General features: G+C 36.6%; 1 protein-coding gene across 4 annotated transcripts in view; it reads left to right on the top strand.

The window, feature by feature from the left end:
* Window positions 1–18,416, top strand: part of kif1ca (kinesin family member 1C, a) — a 47,240-nt gene extending 28,824 nt beyond the window's left edge. For all 4 annotated transcript variants that reach the window (XM_026260000.1, XM_026260001.1, XM_026260002.1 and 1 more), the window contains 12 exons: window positions 951–1,111; window positions 1,427–1,506; window positions 6,245–6,320; window positions 7,038–7,117; window positions 7,213–7,307; window positions 8,017–8,100; window positions 8,462–8,642; window positions 8,941–9,013; window positions 10,204–10,302; window positions 12,432–12,602; window positions 12,867–13,241; window positions 15,069–18,416. In XM_026260000.1, coding sequence (XP_026115785.1) covers window positions 951–1,111; window positions 1,427–1,506; window positions 6,245–6,320; window positions 7,038–7,117; window positions 7,213–7,307; window positions 8,017–8,100; window positions 8,462–8,642; window positions 8,941–9,013; window positions 10,204–10,302; window positions 12,432–12,602; window positions 12,867–13,241; window positions 15,069–15,965 — 2,372 coding nt within the window. In that variant the 3' untranslated portion in view covers window positions 15,966–18,416. The remainder of the gene's footprint in view (window positions 1–950; window positions 1,112–1,426; window positions 1,507–6,244; window positions 6,321–7,037; window positions 7,118–7,212; window positions 7,308–8,016; window positions 8,101–8,461; window positions 8,643–8,940; window positions 9,014–10,203; window positions 10,303–12,431; window positions 12,603–12,866; window positions 13,242–15,068) is intronic.
* Window positions 18,417–19,252: the final 836 nt, after the last annotated feature.

Here is a 19,252-nt window from a genome sequence, read left to right as displayed (position 1 = left end):
GCGTCATATTTTTATGTAAACAATTATCTTTTTTTTTTTTTTTTTTCAGAAGACTTTTTTAAAAGAACAGCATTTATAAAAAATTAGTGCTGCTATCAAATTAGTTATCGGGATTAATCGCATCCAAAATAAGTTTTTTTGTTTACATAATGAGTGTGTACGGTATATATTTATTATATGTATATATAAGAAAAATGTTTTTTATATAATAATATATTATATTTTATATATTAAATTTATATGCGATATAACATAAAATATAATATAAATATGTATATACATGTAAATATATATATATATATACATATATATATATTTTAAATATATACTGTATGTGTCTATTTATATGTACATAATAAATAAACCGTACACACTTTATGTAAACAAAAACTTTTATTTTGGATGCGATTAATCACAGTTAATCGTTTGACAGCACTATTCAAAATTGAATCCCGTATTTTTCGGACTATAAGTCGCACCTGAGTAGAAGTCGCATCAGTCCGAGAATACGTCATGATGAGGAAAAAAACATATATAAGTCACACTGGACTATAAGTCGCATTTATTTAGAACCAAGAGAAAACATTACCGTCTCCACCCTCTCGCGGCTGAAGATGGTAATGTTTTCTCTTAGTTAATTTCTCCTGGTTCATGTCAAATTAATTTTGATAAATAAGTTGCACCTGACTATAAGTCGCAGGACCAGCCAAACTATGAAAAAAAGTGTGACTTATAGTCTGGAAAATACAGTACTTTTGTAAAATCATGAATGTTTTACTGTCACTTTGAATAAGTATAATGCTTTCTTGCTGGGTGTAACAACATACAAACTTCATAATCATGTAAAATCTAAAATCTTACTCATCCAAAACTTTTGAATTTGAACTGGTGGCACACCAATTACAATAACAACCACTTAAACAATAACTGGGACACTCATTTTCTCTCAGGGTCTGAAACAGGACGCCCAGTTTTGGGAGTAGCATCAGGTGAGCTCCATCAGCCCTCTCTCTCATATGTACAATCTACCTCTGATGCACCAATGGAGGGTGTGACGCCTACTACTCCCACTACACACATCAGCAAAGAGGAGGCCACAGAGAGACTCAAGGTACACATTCTCAGTAGATACTCTCTTCTCAACAACAGCCAAATGTCAGTATAGCAATGTTGGAGAAGCTACTTTCATGATATAGTTTTTAATATAAAAGTAGGTAAAGATGTTGGATTTTTAGAAGTTTTGCTAACTTCAGCTCCTACTACCCTCTAAATGATACTTTTACAAGGCATGTCAACTAACCCAATGTCAGAGTAAACAAATGCAGAGAGTGCTTCTGACTGATCACGGGTTCTTTTGTATGTTTGGTATGTAAAATAAAGGCAGTGAAAATATTTCTTTCTAACAATGTCTTTGTGTTTCTAACAGGAAACGGAGAAGATAATTGCAGAGTTGAATGAAACATGGGAGGAGAAGCTTAGGAAAACAGAGTCAATACGACAAGACAGGTGAGAACAGGCACAACCCAGTTGTTCTCAGTGTTTAAAAGTTCAAACAATTGTAACACAAACATTTGTGATAGATTGAATTTGAATGTCATTTCTGGAATAACCTTACACTGTGAATGTTACACACCAAATCCAACATCAAACTAGCTTTGATGAAAACCGACTTTAACATTGGATTCAAAGACTACAGCCAGCTGTTAATGTTTGCACGTGTTTGAGGATATAACTCTCCATACAAGGGATGTTCATTTTCAGTTCAACTGTTACTTATCCAAACTTTTAACCATTAACTGATATGATTATAATAATAATAAGTTAGTATTTAAATAAAAATGGCATGAATGAGTGTCTGTTAACCATTTAAAAATTTTTTTTACTGGTTTTTAAACGTGCAAACGGCAGCATACAGAACAACAGAACCTGGATTTACACATTGTCAAATTATCACACATCACACATGTGTATATATGTATATGTATGTATATATGTGTGTATGTGTATGTGTGTATATATATATATATATTAGGGCTGTCAAAAATAGCGCGTTAACGACGTTAATTAGTTGTTTGTCGTTAATTACGTCAAATTTTTTAACGCATTTCACGCATGCGCAGTGTCACAAATTATTCAGGTCAGGAAAGTCTCGTCGATCTCTGAATTCTCAAGATAGTAAAAAACAGCGGCGAGCGCCGCGACGAAAACACCGAAGAAGCTTAAGGTTTTACCCCAGTTACTCTCAAATGCATTCATGCCAAGCTCGATAAACAGAGACGACTTTGGTAGTTGATACGCTGGAGCGCGTCCTGTGTTTCATACTGCGCATGCGCAGAACGCCTACATGCAATGCAGCAAAAATTAAAGCTGTTTGGAAAAGCATATGCATTTTTACTTGGTTTTACTGGCACTTCAAGCCTTCAGAACGTGAAAATATCGATCCTAAAGTATTGTGGCAGAGCAAATGAACACCTCCCAAAAACAAGAGTGCCCAGAGTGCAGAGGGCGCATGTTTGTGTTTCTGAGTTCATTCTTTCGAGTTTCTCTATGCATAATTTCATAGATATGTGGCTATATTTAACCACTGGTTCACCTAAAACTCTTACACTATCTGAAGTGCTCAGGTAAATTTGATTAAGTAAATGTTAAACTTTTGAAATGGAGAAAAAAAGAACCACATATTGATGAATCAATACATGAAAATTATGTATCTGTGTCCTGTAATTTATCTTTTGGTATGCATTTCAGAAAAAAAAAAAAATGGTTAGGATTCAGGTGTAATTGCAAATAGTGATTAATCCTGATTAATCCACTGAAAATTCTGATTAATTTGATTAAAAATTTTAATCAATTGACAGCCCTAATATATATATATATATATATATATATATATATATATATATATATATATATATATATTAGGGCTATGTATATATATATGTATATATATGTATATATATATGTATATGTATATGTGATATTTGATATTGAGTTCAGGATCTGCTGAGCAGCACAAACTTAAAAAAAAAAAGGTCCCACTTTATATTGTACTTGCATAAAAAAATGTACTTACATAAAATAAGTACAATGTACTTATTGTGTTCATATTGTATTGTAAAACACTTTTGCTGCTATTGAGGTGGGATAGGGGTAAGGTTAGGGAGAGGGTTGGAGGTCTGGGTAAGTTTAAGGGTGGGTTAAGGTGTAAAGTATGGGTCAACAGTGTAATTATGAATGTAAGAAATTAAATACAGATGTAGTTACATGTAGTTTTTTTTTTTTTTTTTTTTTTAAATATAAGTACAATGTAAAAACATGTATGCACATAATAAGTACATTGTACTAAATTATTAATTAAGATGTAAGAACTTTAAGAACTTTTGGTTAACGGTTTAATGTTTAAATGAGCATACTTACTCCGTACCAGCAGTCTGTATTGGTCTTTCAAAGCAAAAAGCTGATGATATAAAAACCATAGATAAAGCAGTGCTTGCTTACCATTTTAACACCAGTCTTGCTTTTATTTATTTTTATTTACTTTTATTTTTTATTCACTTCCGTTCTTCTCATGCACTGGTTTAACTAAACTGAACAGCCAATCGGTGTGATGTATCTCATTGATGGGCTTTGCCACCGAATTAAATTAAATTAGCTGAAAAGCTGCCAATAGGGGTCTGACTAGTGACAGTGGTGCAGAACAAACTACAAAAACTATGCTGACAGATGCTAATGAGAGGTCAGCATTGGTTGACAGCCAGCTACCTGCTTGGTGTGTTATGGTTGGTCACCGACCAATATGGATTCTTTGATTGCCAGTGCCAGTATCTTGCCCGAGAGCAGGGCAGCTAGTGGGAAATACAGGGTTTGAAATTAACACGCTGACTCTCCAAATGCAGGTGGAAATTGATCTTGCCAGGTAACTAGCCAATTAGGGTGGGTTATGATTCAAAGATGATGTACTGTCAGTGTCATGGCATTGCTATCAGAGCCTTTCCCTAAAAGGTGCCTTAAACATTAGTAAAACAAAACATTGACTTTGAATGAAAGTATGTTGTCTTGTGCATATACATGTGCATATATGTGTGTGTGTGTTTTAGAAAGCAGCAAAGCTTTTTAAATATCTTAACATCCACATTTTAAATATATTAGGATAATCAATTCGTATTTAATGATATAATTAGTCATTGGAATTAAAACTTGGTAACCATGAATGAATGCACATAAGTAGTTTTAAAGTTGCAGTCCGTAAGTTTTGCCTCTTTGTTGCTATCTCTTTTTGAAAATCTGCAATTGTAGCTGTTTGTGGATTTGAGCCAGTTGTGATCTCGGGAAATCCATCAAAGCCGCCAAACGATAATATAAAAACAAAGTTGAAGAACAATTCAACACCAACAACGCAAGAGGCATGTGAATAAACCAGCTACTGTGAACATTGCCGCATCTCTACCTGATGAGCTTAATAACTTTTATGCACGTTTCGAAGCTGACAACATCGCCCACAGAGAGAGCTCTCCCACTGCTACTGCAGAAGAGGTGAGTGCACTCTCAGTCTCTGTCGCGGATGTAACCCCATCCTTCCAATGGGTGAATATCCGCAAGGCTGTGAGTCCTGATGGTATCCCAAGCTGTGTGCTCCGAGAATGTGCATTACAACTAGCTGGGGTTTTCACTGACATTTTAAACCTCTCCCTCTCTCAGTCTGTGGTTCCCTCGTGCTTAAAAAAAATCCACCCTTCCGCCCATACCAAAGAAAAATAAAATCACGTTTAAATGACTGGAGGACAGGTGCTCTGACACCCATCTTCAGCAAGTGTTTTGAGAGACTACATCTGCACTGTGCTGCCTGCCTCACTGGATCCACCACAATTTGCATATGGTAGCAACTGTTCTACAGATGATGCTATTGCTTTCCCCCTTCACACTGCTCACTCCTACCTTGAAAATAAAAAAACCTATGTGAGAATGCTGTTTGTGGATTACAGCTCAAGGGACTAAACAAGTGCAGCTGGATCCTGGACTTCCTAACAGGCAGAAGTCAGGTGGTCATAATGGGCAACAACACTTCATCCCTGCTGACCCTCAACACTGGTGCTCCTCAGGGCTGTGTCCTCAGCCCACTCCTGTACTCCCTGTACACACATAAATGTGCACCCACACACAGCTCATCATCAAATTCGCTGATGACACAATGGTGGTGGGCTTGATCCTCGACAACAATGAGATGGCCTAAAGAGAGGAGTAAACTAAATGGTGTCAGGAGAACAACCTCACACTCAACATTGACAAGACCAAGGAGCTGATGGTGGATTTCAGGAGACAGAGCAGAGAACACACACACATTGCCATTGACAAGACACTTGTGGAGCTGGTAAAAAAGTTCATCGGCATTCACATCAGTGAGGATCTTACATGGTCTGCACACACTGATGCAGTGCTGAAGATCATCAATGCCTCTTCTTCCCTGAGACGGCTGGGGAAGTTTGAATGAGCCCCAACATCCTCAGAACATTCTACACCTGAACTGTGGAGAGCATCCTGACTGGCTGCATCACTGCCTGTTTTGCAAACAACTGCTGACAACCGAGGGGTCAGTGTTACTCTCTACACTGCACACAGCCTGAGGGATTCCTACTCTTTCACGCATTGAGGAGACATGGATATACATGCACATACCGCAGTAACAGTATAATGGAAAATTTTAGTGGTTTTGAAACAGTGATATTTTCAAATCGCGGTATACCTTGAACCGGTAATCAGCCCATGCCTAGTCACCCTACTGCACCCTACAGCATACTCCCACAACACAGTATGCCACACACTGCACTTAAACTCCAACACAGTTAAATACTGGACTATACATACATACTGCACTAAATACAATAATGTATCTGCTACCAATGTATACCATCCAATGCACATCTATGACATTTTGCGTATCCAGTTTATGTATAATCAGTTGCACCTTTGCATATATTATGTGAATCTATGTCTAGTTTATATAATGCAGAATGTGTACATACTGTGTATAATCATGTATTATTAACAGCATGTACTGTACATACGGTGTATAATGTGTATTGCTAACTGTATGTATGTCTACCATGTGCGTTACATGTCAGTCAGCTTGTAATTGTCTGGAATGATCTGCAATATGGGCCAGACTTTATGCTGATAGTCAAAGGTCTGGCACTGTGAGTAATACAGGTGTGAAACCCACACCATCTGTCTCTGTGTGTGACAATAGGGAGGCACTGCTGGCTGAGATGGGTGTGTCTGTAAAAGAAGATGGAGGAACAGTGGGTGTCTTCTCTCCCAAAGGAGTGAGTCAAGTCTTATTTGAAGTCATATTTATTTGTGTAGTACTGCTCACAATAAATGTTGTCAAAGCAGCTTTACAGGAAGTAAAGGTGCGGTCACATTAACTGTTGTTCAGCATATCTTCACAGGGAAAATGTAGTCATTTCAATTGGAATTAACACAGTCAGGAATTTTGTGTGAGGATGAAAGATTTCCACCGGGAGATTTTACATTAGATTTAAGTTAGTCACACAAATTTGACTCACTGACCAACAGGAAGCTGCTTAATTTGAAACTATCTTTTGCGTCAGATGTGCTTCATATTGCTGCACTGTTTACAATAAATAAGACATTTTTTACTCGTAAAAATGTTTTGCTTAAATGTTGTTAATGTGACCGCACCTTATGATTTCTACACATAAGAATCTTTCTTGCAAAATGTTTATCCATTCCACTGTGCTACTTTTCCATAGTTTTTCTATGGAAACATGCTAGACAGATGTGTTTGACCATTGCTCTCATGTCTTTTGCAACGTCTTGCACATTGTCCAAGTTAAAGTTCTCATTTTAAAAAATGTTTCAAGACTTAGGCCCCCCCACCCCCCCAATTCTACTGCATGCATCTCGCAATTTTTTAAACAAAAATGCATTCTGTCTGAATATACTATCTTAGCACTTTATATGACTTAAGTCGAAAATGCTCCAAAACCACATGTTTAAGCCACATGTTTTTTCTTCAGACGCCCCACCTGGTGAATCTGAACGAGGATCCTCTGATGTCAGAGTGTCTGATATATTATATTAAAGATGGAGTCACCAGGTGAGCAATGAGTTGCTAAAGGAGTGGTCAGTTTCTCTGTAGATACGCACTCTGTGTCTCATGGCTCTGTGTGTGTGTGCGCGCATGTGTCACAGGGTTGGTCAGGAAGATGTGGATATCCGTCTTAGCGGTCAGTTTATAAAGGAGCTGCATTGCGTCTTTTGCAGTGAAGTCAATGAGAATAATGAAGGTGAGAGCGATCACGACATTCGTTAAATTCACTGATTCACACAAAAGTGACGGTAAAGGCAATGTTACAACATTTTTATTTTTAAAATAAACACTGTTCTTTTGAAAATTATCAAAGAATCTCAAAAACAATTTATCAAGGTTTCCTCTAAAATATTAAGCAGCACAACTGTTTTTAATATTGATAATGTTTCTTAAGCAGCACATCAGCATATTAGAATGATTTCTGAAGGATCATGTGACACTGAAGCCTGGTCAAAATTCATCACAGGAATACATTTTAAAATGTTTTCAAAATAAAAAAAAAGTTATTTTAAACTATAATGCTATTTCACAATATTTGTGTTTTTACTTCATTTTCGATCAAATAAATGCAGCTTTGGTAAGCATGAGACTTCTTTCAGAATTTTTTTTTGTTTAATCTTACTGGTCACAAACATTTGAATGATAGTGTAGGGCTATATGTATATAAAATCTTACATAAATTTCCACGCTAGAAATTTGTCATATGTAGACCTGTAGTTTAAAAAGTTGATTAAGTTTAAAAAGCTGTGTATTGCTACATCAAAAAAAGTTTAATGTTTTCAGTGCATATAATCACTTACTTTTACAAGAACCAAATCTCTCTGTCTCTCTTTCTCTCTCTCTCTCTCTCTGTGTGTGTGTGTGTGTGTGTGTGTGTGTGTGTGTGTGTGTGTGTGTGCACGCAGTGGTGGTGACTTTGGAGCCATTAGTTGGGGCAGAAACGTACGTCAATGGAAAACGAATTACTGATGGCGTTGTGCTAAAACAAGGTGACTTTTTTTCAATTCAGGTCTATGTGTGTTTTTATTTCTGTGGTTCAGAATAGAAAACTAGTGTGTTGTTTACTGCAGTACAGACTTTGCAGTACATATTGCCTAGTATTATTTAAAATAACTGCTGTTATACATGTGAAAAAAGTGCAAAAATGTAATTTTAAATGCAGTCATCTGAAAGTAATATTTTAAGGATATTCTATTTTATTTGTATTCTACACAGAAAATGTTCACTCACATTTCTGTGTGCTGCAGAAAAAGTAGTCTTGGTAGCATGTCATTCTGAACATATCCTTATTATCTAATCTTCTTATTGCCTGTAAACACTTTGATTCTCCTTTGTCTTGTGATTGTGTAGGTAACCGTATAGTGATGGGGAAGAACCATGTGTTCAGATTTAACCACCCAGAGCAGGCCCGCTTAGAGAGAGAGCGCAATGCCACACAGGAGCAGCAGGGGGAGCCAGTGGACTGGAGCTACGCACAGAAAGAATTGCTGGAGAAACAAGGCATTGACATAAAGCAGGAGATGGAGAAGAGGTGAATATCCATTTTAAATTAATCTTCCTCTGTGTATGGGTCTGTGTTCAGATCTGAATCTTGAAAATGTTTAAAATGTATCTTAAATGCTGGTTTTTGGAATGAGGTTGCTGGTCCAAGATCTACCAGCCATTGCCAAATGGCCCATTATGGTCTACAGGTCAGCCTAAGCAAAACCAGCTAGTAGTCTGTCTGATCAGCCTTCCAGATCTGCTTGGACCTTCAAGAAACCATTTATTCCTCCAGCAGGCTTTGTCTTGCTAATGTTCTTTTTTTCTCTTTAAACATTCTCTCTTAGACTGCAGGATCTGGAGAATCAGTACCGCAAAGAGAAGGAGGAGGCGGACCAGATACTGGAACAGCAGAGACTGGTAAGAAAAAACGTTGTTTAAAAACAGTGAGGCTCCTCATACTTCTGTCCAAGTCACAATTTGATTCCAAAACAATTCCATCTAACTTTTAATTAAAATGATTACTCTGCCAAGCAAATACAAAACACTGTTATTGCCCATGTTGTCGTAACTGAGTAACACCTGATACCCTGTTTATGCTCTGTTGTGAAATGCAGATTTTAGAAAACGCTTTAAAAAAAAAAAAAAAAAAAAAAATATATATATATATATATATATATATATATATATATATATATATATATATAGAGAGAGAGAGAGAGAGAGAGAGAGAGATATATATATATATAGAGATAGATAGATAGATAGATAGATATATATATAGATAGATAGATATATATATATATATATATATATATAGATAGATAGATAGATAGATATAGATATATATATATATATATATATATATATATATAGAGATATTTTTTTTTTTTTCTTTAATTTTATGTTTTTTTTGTTTGGTAGCCGTAGCTGCCAGACATTAATTTTTTTTTTTTAGACGGGACTTTATTTTATTTTATTTTAATTTAAAATATTTTTTATGTACTTTTTTTTTTTTTAATGGTTATGAGCATTTATGACAGTGTTTTATATATAATTTAGTGAAAGAAACCGGGTTCTTACTTCATTGAAATGAATACTACAGTGAGCCTTATTCCAAACGTAGGCTTTTTATCCATAAGGAAACATGAATGACTGGAAAAGACATGCAAATTAATAAGTCAGAAAGGATGTAATACCTGAGGAAAGGAGATCTGAAAGTTTGTGAAATGTAGTTCACATTCTTAAAGTCGAAAACTTGCTAGATAGAATGGTTGAGAATTGTTCATACAACATTGTACATTATACATTTTCTTTGTTTTAATGTAAGTGTTTCATAATAGTGCAAAGTACTTAAATTACAGGATCTAGCTTGGCATAAAGCTAACATCAAACTCTGTTGTTAATTGAGTCTCCTGTGTGCTCTGTGTTAGGAGTATTTGTTATGTGGTTTGCAGATTGCTGTCTATGTAAAGCAGAGCACTCCAAACCAGTCCGTTAAGAGCTCCCATGATAGTTAGGAGGTTGTTGCCATAGAAGCTACAGTACAGCAAAGGCAGCTCACTAGGCTCAAGAACCAAGCTAATGTGTCTTTCTGTGTCTCTGTGTAGTATGCAGACTCAGACAGTGGTGATGACTCAGATAAACGGTCCTGTGAGGAGAGCTGGAGACTCATCTCTTCTCTCAGGGAGAAATTGCCAGCCAACAAGGTCAGTCACACACACATACATCACTGCAACACTAATAGATTGATACTGACCTCCTTTGACTCGCACTTATTTACATGTTTTCGTTTTGCTAATGTGCCTGCACTTTTAGCCCAAGGTAGATATTAGTGGTTAACCAATAAGTCGTTGTTTTTTTGATGGCCAATGCTAGTCTCTTAAGAGCATTGTGCTCGACATAAAGTCAATATATAGATATCACACTAGTTAATTTAAAGATCGTGAAAACTAGGGGTGCTCTGATTTATTGGCTGATAATCGCTTTGGGATGTTTGATCGGCGGTCTCTATAAAGGCCTATCTCATAAACCGATCTCAAGCTGATGACATGCCTGCCGTGAGAGACACTTGCTTGAGCACCTTTATATATAAATCTAGAAGTAAACATAAAAGCAAAAAGCACTGGAAGAGTTTGTTGCTTATATTTATTGCATTTATGAATAATTAATTAATTATGCAGATTACTGTACTGTGTAAAAAAAAAAAAAAAAGAATTGTAATGCTGAAAAAACATTTTCAGTAACACTGTTTGCAATTGAAATCAGAATAATGGATAAATGTTGTGTTTGCAAAAAATCTAATGCGATTTTCATGAACATCTCGTCAGTAAAGACGCTCCTGTGATTAGTAGCATATCTCTAGCACGTGCGATCAGATCAAGGTTGCCATGTTTTCACAACAAAGCCTGCCCAGTTGCTTCTCAAAACTAGCCCAATCGCATTTCCAGGAGGTTTCCCTGGATAAAAATTGCACCCCGGGGATAAAATACTCATTTTTTGGCAGGGTTGCCTAGGTAAAATTCGCATTTTAGGGGCTAAATTAGAGGTGCTCCGATCACGATCGGCCGATCGTTATGCGCATCTCTTCAGTAAAGCCGGTTCTCTAATCAGCGGATAATTCCGTCAGGTGCGTGATTTCACATAGAGCACCTGTTACTACACAGAGCCGTTGTTAACTGAGAAGATGCGCAAATCCACTTCATTTTCATCGTTTTTTGGCGCATCTTCTCAGTTAACAACGGCTCTGTGTAGTAACAGCTGCTCTACGTATGTGAAATCACGCACCTGATGGAATTAACCGCTGATTAGATAACCGGCTTTACTGACGAGATGCACATAACGATCGGCCGATCGTGATCGGAGCACCCCTAGACTAAATATCACACTATAGGGATTGGGGTCACTTTAACCCAGGGACATGAAAAACAACCACGGACTTATAAAACACGTTTAATAGTTGCTGAAATTTAATTTATTTTACATAATATTTACTAAATTATATAATTTGAAAATGTTTAAATATGAAAAACAATTTGAGCTTGATGATAAAATAATCTTAAATAGTATTTATCACAAAAAACCTTTGGAAAATAAAGACAAGGTAGCTTTAATTTTACATGCAGCACAGAGTGAATATGACATTTAATATGAAATTAATGTCATTAACACAACATAGTAGCCCTGTTTGAAATCAAGAATTTTAAGTTTATCGCTTACGCATGTCTAGCGACTCTCCTTTTAGTTTGCATTCAATTTACCCAGACTGAGTTCAGTTGTTTTTATGCAGTGTACACATGCAAACTTAAGAAGATATCTGAGCTGAATTCAACAATGTTTGCAAGCTTATTGAAATTAAACTTTTATTAGATACACAAAGACTTGTTTAAACGAAACGCATATTTACTGAATGCTACCAGTAGATGATAAAGTATTCTTGTGTTTTCCTTTCTGTTACTAATACCTGAAACGAAAATGCTATAATAGTTTTTTGTGTAACCTTTAATAACTTTTCTATTATTATTAACTTTAAGATTTGTTAGTCAAATATTGGCCAGTATATCAGCCTTGGGAATATATTGGTCGACCACTAGACATGCTCTCTAGATTGATGTCTTTGATGGTTTCATTGCATCTAACAGTTATTAAAAAAGAAATAATAATAATAATAATAATCGTACTCCTAGAGTATTACGTTTTTGAAATGCAGTCTTAATTTTAAAGAGTCATCTAGAGCTGCCTGCAATTCTGTTCTGTTCTTTTTCACTTCATGTAGCGGTTTCTGGCCTTTCCATTTCTGACAGGATGTAACTCTTCTGTTCTCGCTTATTGTTTGCAGATGCAGTCTATCGTGAAAAAGTGTGGTTTGCCCAGCAGTGGGAAGAGGAAGGAGCCGCTGCGTGTGTATCAGATCCCCCAGCGCCGCCGCATACCTGCCACCCAGGAGTCCAAACACAGACTCAGCTTGGAAGAGCTTCGCACACAGGCTGTTAAAGAGATCTGCTATGAGGTGGCTCATTGTGTTCAAGAGTAACTTTAAAGCTAAAATGCAAATACAGGCACTGATTTAATTCATGTCAGAGTAGATTTAGCCTCAAAAGAGCCGCACTGTCTGGCTGATGCATTTTATACAGAAAAATGGCAAAAGATTTCTCAAAATGGTAAAAATCAAGTTTGATTGGCTAGTCACTGATTATGCAATATATTAATGTCTGGCTTGTATGAGGAGTATTTTACTTTAACAGGAGTATATGTTTATATTTCTCCTCTTAAGGTGGCGCTTGGAGACTTCAGACACACACGGCAAGAGATTGAGGCCTTGGCTATTGTCAGAATGAAGGAGCTTTGTCGCACATATGGCCAAAAAGACCCTCAGGAGAAAGAAAGCTGGAAAAGTGTGGCGAAGGACGTATGTGAGACTGTGGGCATTGGAGAAGAGGAGGGAGACAGGGAGGAAAGAACAACGGCAGCTGGAGGAGGAGGGAATGAGGGAGGAAAGAACGATATGGGAGAGCTCAAAGCTCATATTGACAAGCTGACTGATATACTGCAGGAAGTCAAGTTGCAGAATAATATGAAGGATGAGGAGATCCGATCACTAAGGGATCGCATGGTGAAGATGGAGAAGATATTCCCAGTCGAAGTTCAGGTAACACTCATATATCTTGAGACCGCCACAAATGCACAATTTTCCCCAGTCCATTTACTAGCAGTGTGATGCATGTTGCAATATTCTAAAATATAAATGTTTATACTATATTATGTAAAATATATAATGTTTATTAATAAAGTTAAAAAGTAAGATCATATGTATAATTTTTTTAAAAAAATAAAATAAACAGATTTATTGACTATATTAACATAGTATAAACTATATTAACATATAAAACAACTCAAACTAATAACGAGGACAAAAATACACAAAAGAATACTTAAACATTTAACTTTAAAATTAAAACCAAGGATATTAAAATAAAAAAATAAATCAAAAGATTAACAAAAACTGGTTGCACTTTATTTTACAGTACGTGTACTTCCATGTACTTATAGTGCACTTACAGTGTATTTATCTAAGAAAGTTCTGTTATTACAAGGTAACTACATGGGTTAGGGTTAAGTTTAGGGGTAGGTTCAGGGTTAGTACCTAGTTATTACATAGTTATTGTAATTACTATAATAAGTACATAGTATGTACATGGGAAACAGGACTGTAAAATAAAGTGCTACCCAAAAACTATATCTCAATAATACATAAAACGTAGTGTATGTGTGGTTAATTAAAGGGGGGGTGAAATGCTCGTTTTCACTCAATATCCTGTTAATCTTGAGTACCTATAGAGTAGTACTGCATCCTTCATAACTCCAAAAAGTCGTTATTTTTATTATATTTATAAGAGAAAGATAGACTGTACCGATTTTTACCGGAAAAACACGAGCGCCTAGAGGCGCGACGTGTGGCCGGAGCTAAAGAATCACGAGCGCCAGTAGGCTTTTGAGTTGAGAGCGTTTGGAAGCTGTGACACAGATCCAGAGGCTGGAATTTAACAAGAGCAGCATCAGCAAAGGCGTCTCTATGTGGTATGTACTGAAACAGTATATATTTGCTTAGTGGTTTTGGAAAATGACTAAGTTCCACTTTATGTCGTCTTTTTTTTTTTTTTTATGCTGTACATGTGGAAAGTGAAGTTTGATGACAACATCGCATGTTGTTTACTTGATGTGCTTACGCGCTGATAGCTAAGTTAACAACACAGAGATACTTGAAGCAGTTTTACTCACCGCCTGCGGTTCCAACACACGATTGTGACCCTTTTTCGTTGGGACTGCATTATCCTTAAAAAATAAACGATGTGCAAATCCGGCGTCAAACTGGGCCTTGTTTGTAAAACAAGCATCTTCGAAATGCAGGGAACAAAAAAAAACTCTTGCACAACTCCGTTGATGCTCTGTAAAAATAAACTCCATCCACTGGTCCCTTAATGCTGTTTCTCTTTTGGTCATCTGTGCAGGGTTGTCTTGCCCTGGCAACCAAAAACACACTTCTTTTGTGACTTTTCAGGCTGTGCTCAGCCTCTCAGTGCTCTGCTATACGGGAGCGCGCGCTCTTCCGGCAGAAGTGCCTTAGGACCCATATAAGGAAATTCCGCTCCATCTAACGTCACACAGAGCCATACTCGAAAAAAACTTTCCGAAACTTGTGACAAACCGGAAGAGGTTTTTTTGGAACAAAAATACTCCTTCAAACGTACAACTTAATTTTTGAAACTTTGTCCATGTTTAGCATGGGAATCCAACTCTTTAACAGTGTAAAAAACTCAGTATGCATGAAATAGCATTTCACCCCCCCTTTAATATTACTTGTACTTTTTAGTTTAATTATATTGTGACAACGTCACCTTAAAATAAAGTGTAACCATGCTATACTTTCTGCACCCTTTAAGCTATTGTAAAGATTTTAATGGTGTTTTTATTTCAGGGAGATGGTGATAACATTGGGTTGGATGGAGCCAAAGGCGACAACCTGTCAGCACAAGTCAACAGACGTGATGAGGATTCTGGGTACCGGCGGGGGCGCCATCGCTGGCAGTACCCGGACAAATACCATGACCCTAAACGTCGCAAAGGAGCCAGCAATCAGCCAAACAATGCCCTCTACCCAGAGTCTCCCTCAGGGCACTCTCAGAACAACCAATTCAGTATGGCATCGCCTCAATTATCAAATCCATCTTTCATTTCTCAAGTCCCTCGCAACCCCAATGGTCCTTTCTTGCCAGGCACTGGGCGCTTCTTGCCGCCTCAAGAGAGGAAGCTACAGTTCCCCTTTAAGAATAATCCCCAACATAGAGGCTTCATCTGGGGCCCGTCATCAGGGGGTGAAGGTGGAAAGGACACATCCGCTCAGTCCAGCGCTGATATGGTTCATACTTTCCAATCATCTCCCTCTCCAAACAAGGGCCAGTGGCCAAACAATCATCACCAACAACGGCACAATCATGGTAACAGAGGCTACGGCAACTGGGGAAACAGGCAACGATCCAGAAACAGGGGGCGGAATCCATTCGATGGATATTTAACCAATGAACAGGCCGGAAATATTGAGCGTAAAGACGGTGGATCGGTCCAAGGGCAGCACAAGCAGGGTAGAGCACGTTACACCTGGTACAATCCCAATTTTACGTCAGACCAGTCTGTTGGAGAAGGATTTCAACATAATTGCAACCAAAGCAGACAAGGTGTCTACAAACACCCCAACTCTCACTACCATCAACGGCAAAAACAGGACAACCCTCCAGAGATGATCCAACATGGGTCTGAAGGCTACCCCAATCCACCATCCATCCCAGATTGCAATAGCACCCCCATGGAGACCTGATTTCTTCTGTGGAGAGCATGGTCATGTAAATGGGAGCCATAACGCTCTTATTTTATTGTGCACAGTTCTTGGACAGGACTCTTAGAAACTTTGGACCCTCAGATATATATATATATATGTTGTTTTGGTTTGTTGTGGAAGGGTTTTGAGTGCTGGGAGCTTTCAGCAACTGAGAACTGTTTTTAAGAGAAACTCCTTAGTGCAATAACACCAATCTGTTTAAAATAAGACGGAACATTTTATGCACCTGGATTTTGATGTACATGTTGCAGTTTCATACCTGCACCTACAGTGCTTTATGGGTGATGTTTTTTTTTATGTACACACATCTATGTCATTCAGATGTGTATATCTATCTATAAGTAGGTTATGAATTGAAAGGGTATGTATTTGCAAGAGAATTAAGCTCCTTTTAATGCACAGAGCACTGCAACATTGACTTTATGACCTGAGAAGTGTATGACCTATGAAACTATTTAGCAATTTTTGTTGGATTTCACATGATTTTATATTGTGCCTGCTGAAAAGCCAAAGAATTACGATATAGTAGCCCTCAGGCTTATAACTTCTTTAGATGCATTTTTATAGTTGACTCTTTTTCTTTCTTTTTTTTTATCTTGCCACTAATCTTCTTTTTTCCTTTATTCTGAGAGGCATGTTTCATGAATTTAAATATTTAGGTTTAACAAAAAGAAATGGGATAATAATACTAAAAACATTTACAAAGGGACAAAGAGATATAATATATCACAAATATATAGTTCACTCAAAAATTAAAATTACCCAGTGATTTACTCGAGCCATCCTATGTGTGTATGACTTTGTTTTTTCAGACAGATACATTCTGAGTTATACGTGACCCTGGACCACAGGGTAACATATTTAAAAATAGTCCTGACTCTTCCAAGCCAAAGGTCTGAATTCCTTCAGCACTCCGTAGGAACCGACCAGGTTGTTCAGAGGGTGAACAAACAGTGAAAATATAGCGGGAGGGTGCAGAATAAAAAAAAAAAAAAAAAAACAGTCCCACGCAGACCTCTATTGCAATCTTTAGAATGGCAGTGAATTTTGGTCAAGTTTTTGAAACAAAATAAAGTGCATAAATCCATCATAAAGGTGATGGGGTGGGGGGTAATAAAGGCCTTCTGAAGTGAATTGATGCATTTGTGTCAGAAAAATATCCATATTTAAAACTGTATGAACTGTAATCTCTAGCTTTTGGCGTTCCAGCGGATGACGAAACGTAAGCTCCAGTGAGAACATGCTAGTCTTGTGAGAACCAAATTTTGTTTACAGCAAAGGAAAACCAGTCTCATCTTGGCTTATATCGAAGTCCTCAAACGTTTTCATTACAGTACATCCATCATCTGCGCATATGACAGTTAGTGGAAACTCTCGATTAAAGTTTATAAAGTTATAAATAATGATATTTGCGTCAGGAGGTCTTTATTGTAAAGTATTTTTTATATGAATACACACAGTTTTTTGGTCTTCAAAATCTTAAACCCCATTCACTGCCATTATAAAGCTTGGAAAATCCGGGACATTTTTGAATATAACTCTGTCTATTCATCTAAAAAAAAAAAAAAAAAAAAAAACTAAAATGGCTTAAGGATGAGTAAATAATGGGGTCATTTTCATTTTTGGGTGAACAATCTTCTAAGTGCGAACAGTCTGGGTGCCAATCTACAAACAATCGTTTCTCTGCATTGCGGTAGCAAATGCCGAGAAAACTCCTCAATAAAGACACAATGATACGGTCTCTTCTATGTCAAGGTGCAGTCACACTGACAATGTCTTTCAATAGAAAAGCGACATATATGAAAGAGGCTGTTGGCAATGCAAACAATGTAAGTGAAGTTCAAATCCCGCTCCATATAGCTGTATACTAAAAATTGAATGAACTGATTTGCTGTCGCTTCATTCATCATTTCGCTTAATTTGTGGTTTGATTATTTTTAGCCAGAATAAGCAGCAAAGTGGAGCTGCAAAAGTCTGGCTCTGTGACACTACTCAGTCCTCTTCTGCTATAGACCCTAGTCATTAGTTAATGTTTTGCAGGAATGAAAATGAGGCTGTGAGGGAAGTGCAGGATTGTACTGTTTAACAGCATTCCCTTAGTTTAGTTGTGACGAGACGTCTTTCCAAAAGACTTTTAATACTGTTTTATTTTTGAGTTTTGAAAGTGTCCTGATCTAGGACTTTTATACGATGCATGTGAAGACAGTAAGTCTGTCCCTAACAGCTTTTATGTTGTCCACTTAACATTTATTATGGGGTCTGTCCTGACTAAGGTCTGCTATTAGACGGTTTTTTGATTGCAGAATAAATTCTTGCTGGATTCTTGTGTTGCACCTGGTTAGAATGTGATGTTATTCCCATTTTGACCACTTGTAAGTTCTCAACTGATCTACAATTGGAAAAATAAATAAAAAAAAGTACCTTAACTGCCCCAGTTGTTATTTAGTTATGTATTGGGTATAATAAAAAAAAAAACATACATTGGTGCGTGGGTGGTGGTGTGGTGGGAGGGGTTGGAATCTTACGGTTTGCATTTGACCCATCTAAACTTACTCAAATAAATGTCCAATTCTCCATCTTTTTTGGAATTAGGCAGTGTTGTTTTAGTGTAGTTTTTATTCATCTTTTAAAAGTTTATGTATGTATTTGAAGTGTTTAGTAATTCTGTGCTTTATCTTTTTCATGTTTATTTTATTTGTTATTTTTTTATTAATATATTACCATTTATATATGAGCATCAGTAGGAAGGTAAAAGTAAAAATCTAAGTTAAATCCTAAGTTATTTATTGGTATCTTTACTGTCAGTCAGCGTAATTTCAACAATTGAAAAAAAATAAATAATAATAATACATTTAAAATATAGCCAAATATCATGTGAAGAACTACACTACTTTTGAACCTTTTACTCGTGATTCTTTTTTCTGAATTTTAATTTTACGTCTTGCAATTCTGTTTTTTTTATGCTGCAGAGTAAAAAATGTAATCACAAACTCTTATCTCACAATTCACTTTACTTTTATGTTTTATTTTACTTTATACAGGTGCATGTTTTATTTTACTTTATACAGGTGCATCTATAAAAAAAATGTTTTATTTATTTATTTATTTATTTATTTTATTTTATTTGTAGAAAAAATAGACAAAAGGGACAATACATATTAATGAAAATTTTTCACAAATGTAAATATGCCAGATTATAGCCAAAGGCTAATTTCCATCTGCAGACCCCAAAACAGGTAGATGTTACACATAAATACACATAACTA

This window comes from Carassius auratus, unplaced genomic scaffold (assembly GCF_003368295.1).
Source record: "Carassius auratus strain Wakin unplaced genomic scaffold, ASM336829v1 scaf_tig00215316, whole genome shotgun sequence".
Taxonomy (NCBI): Eukaryota; Metazoa; Chordata; class Actinopteri; order Cypriniformes; family Cyprinidae; genus Carassius; species Carassius auratus.
The sequence above is the reverse complement of the archived record's forward strand: the minus strand, read 5'-3'. Positions and strand labels throughout refer to the sequence as shown.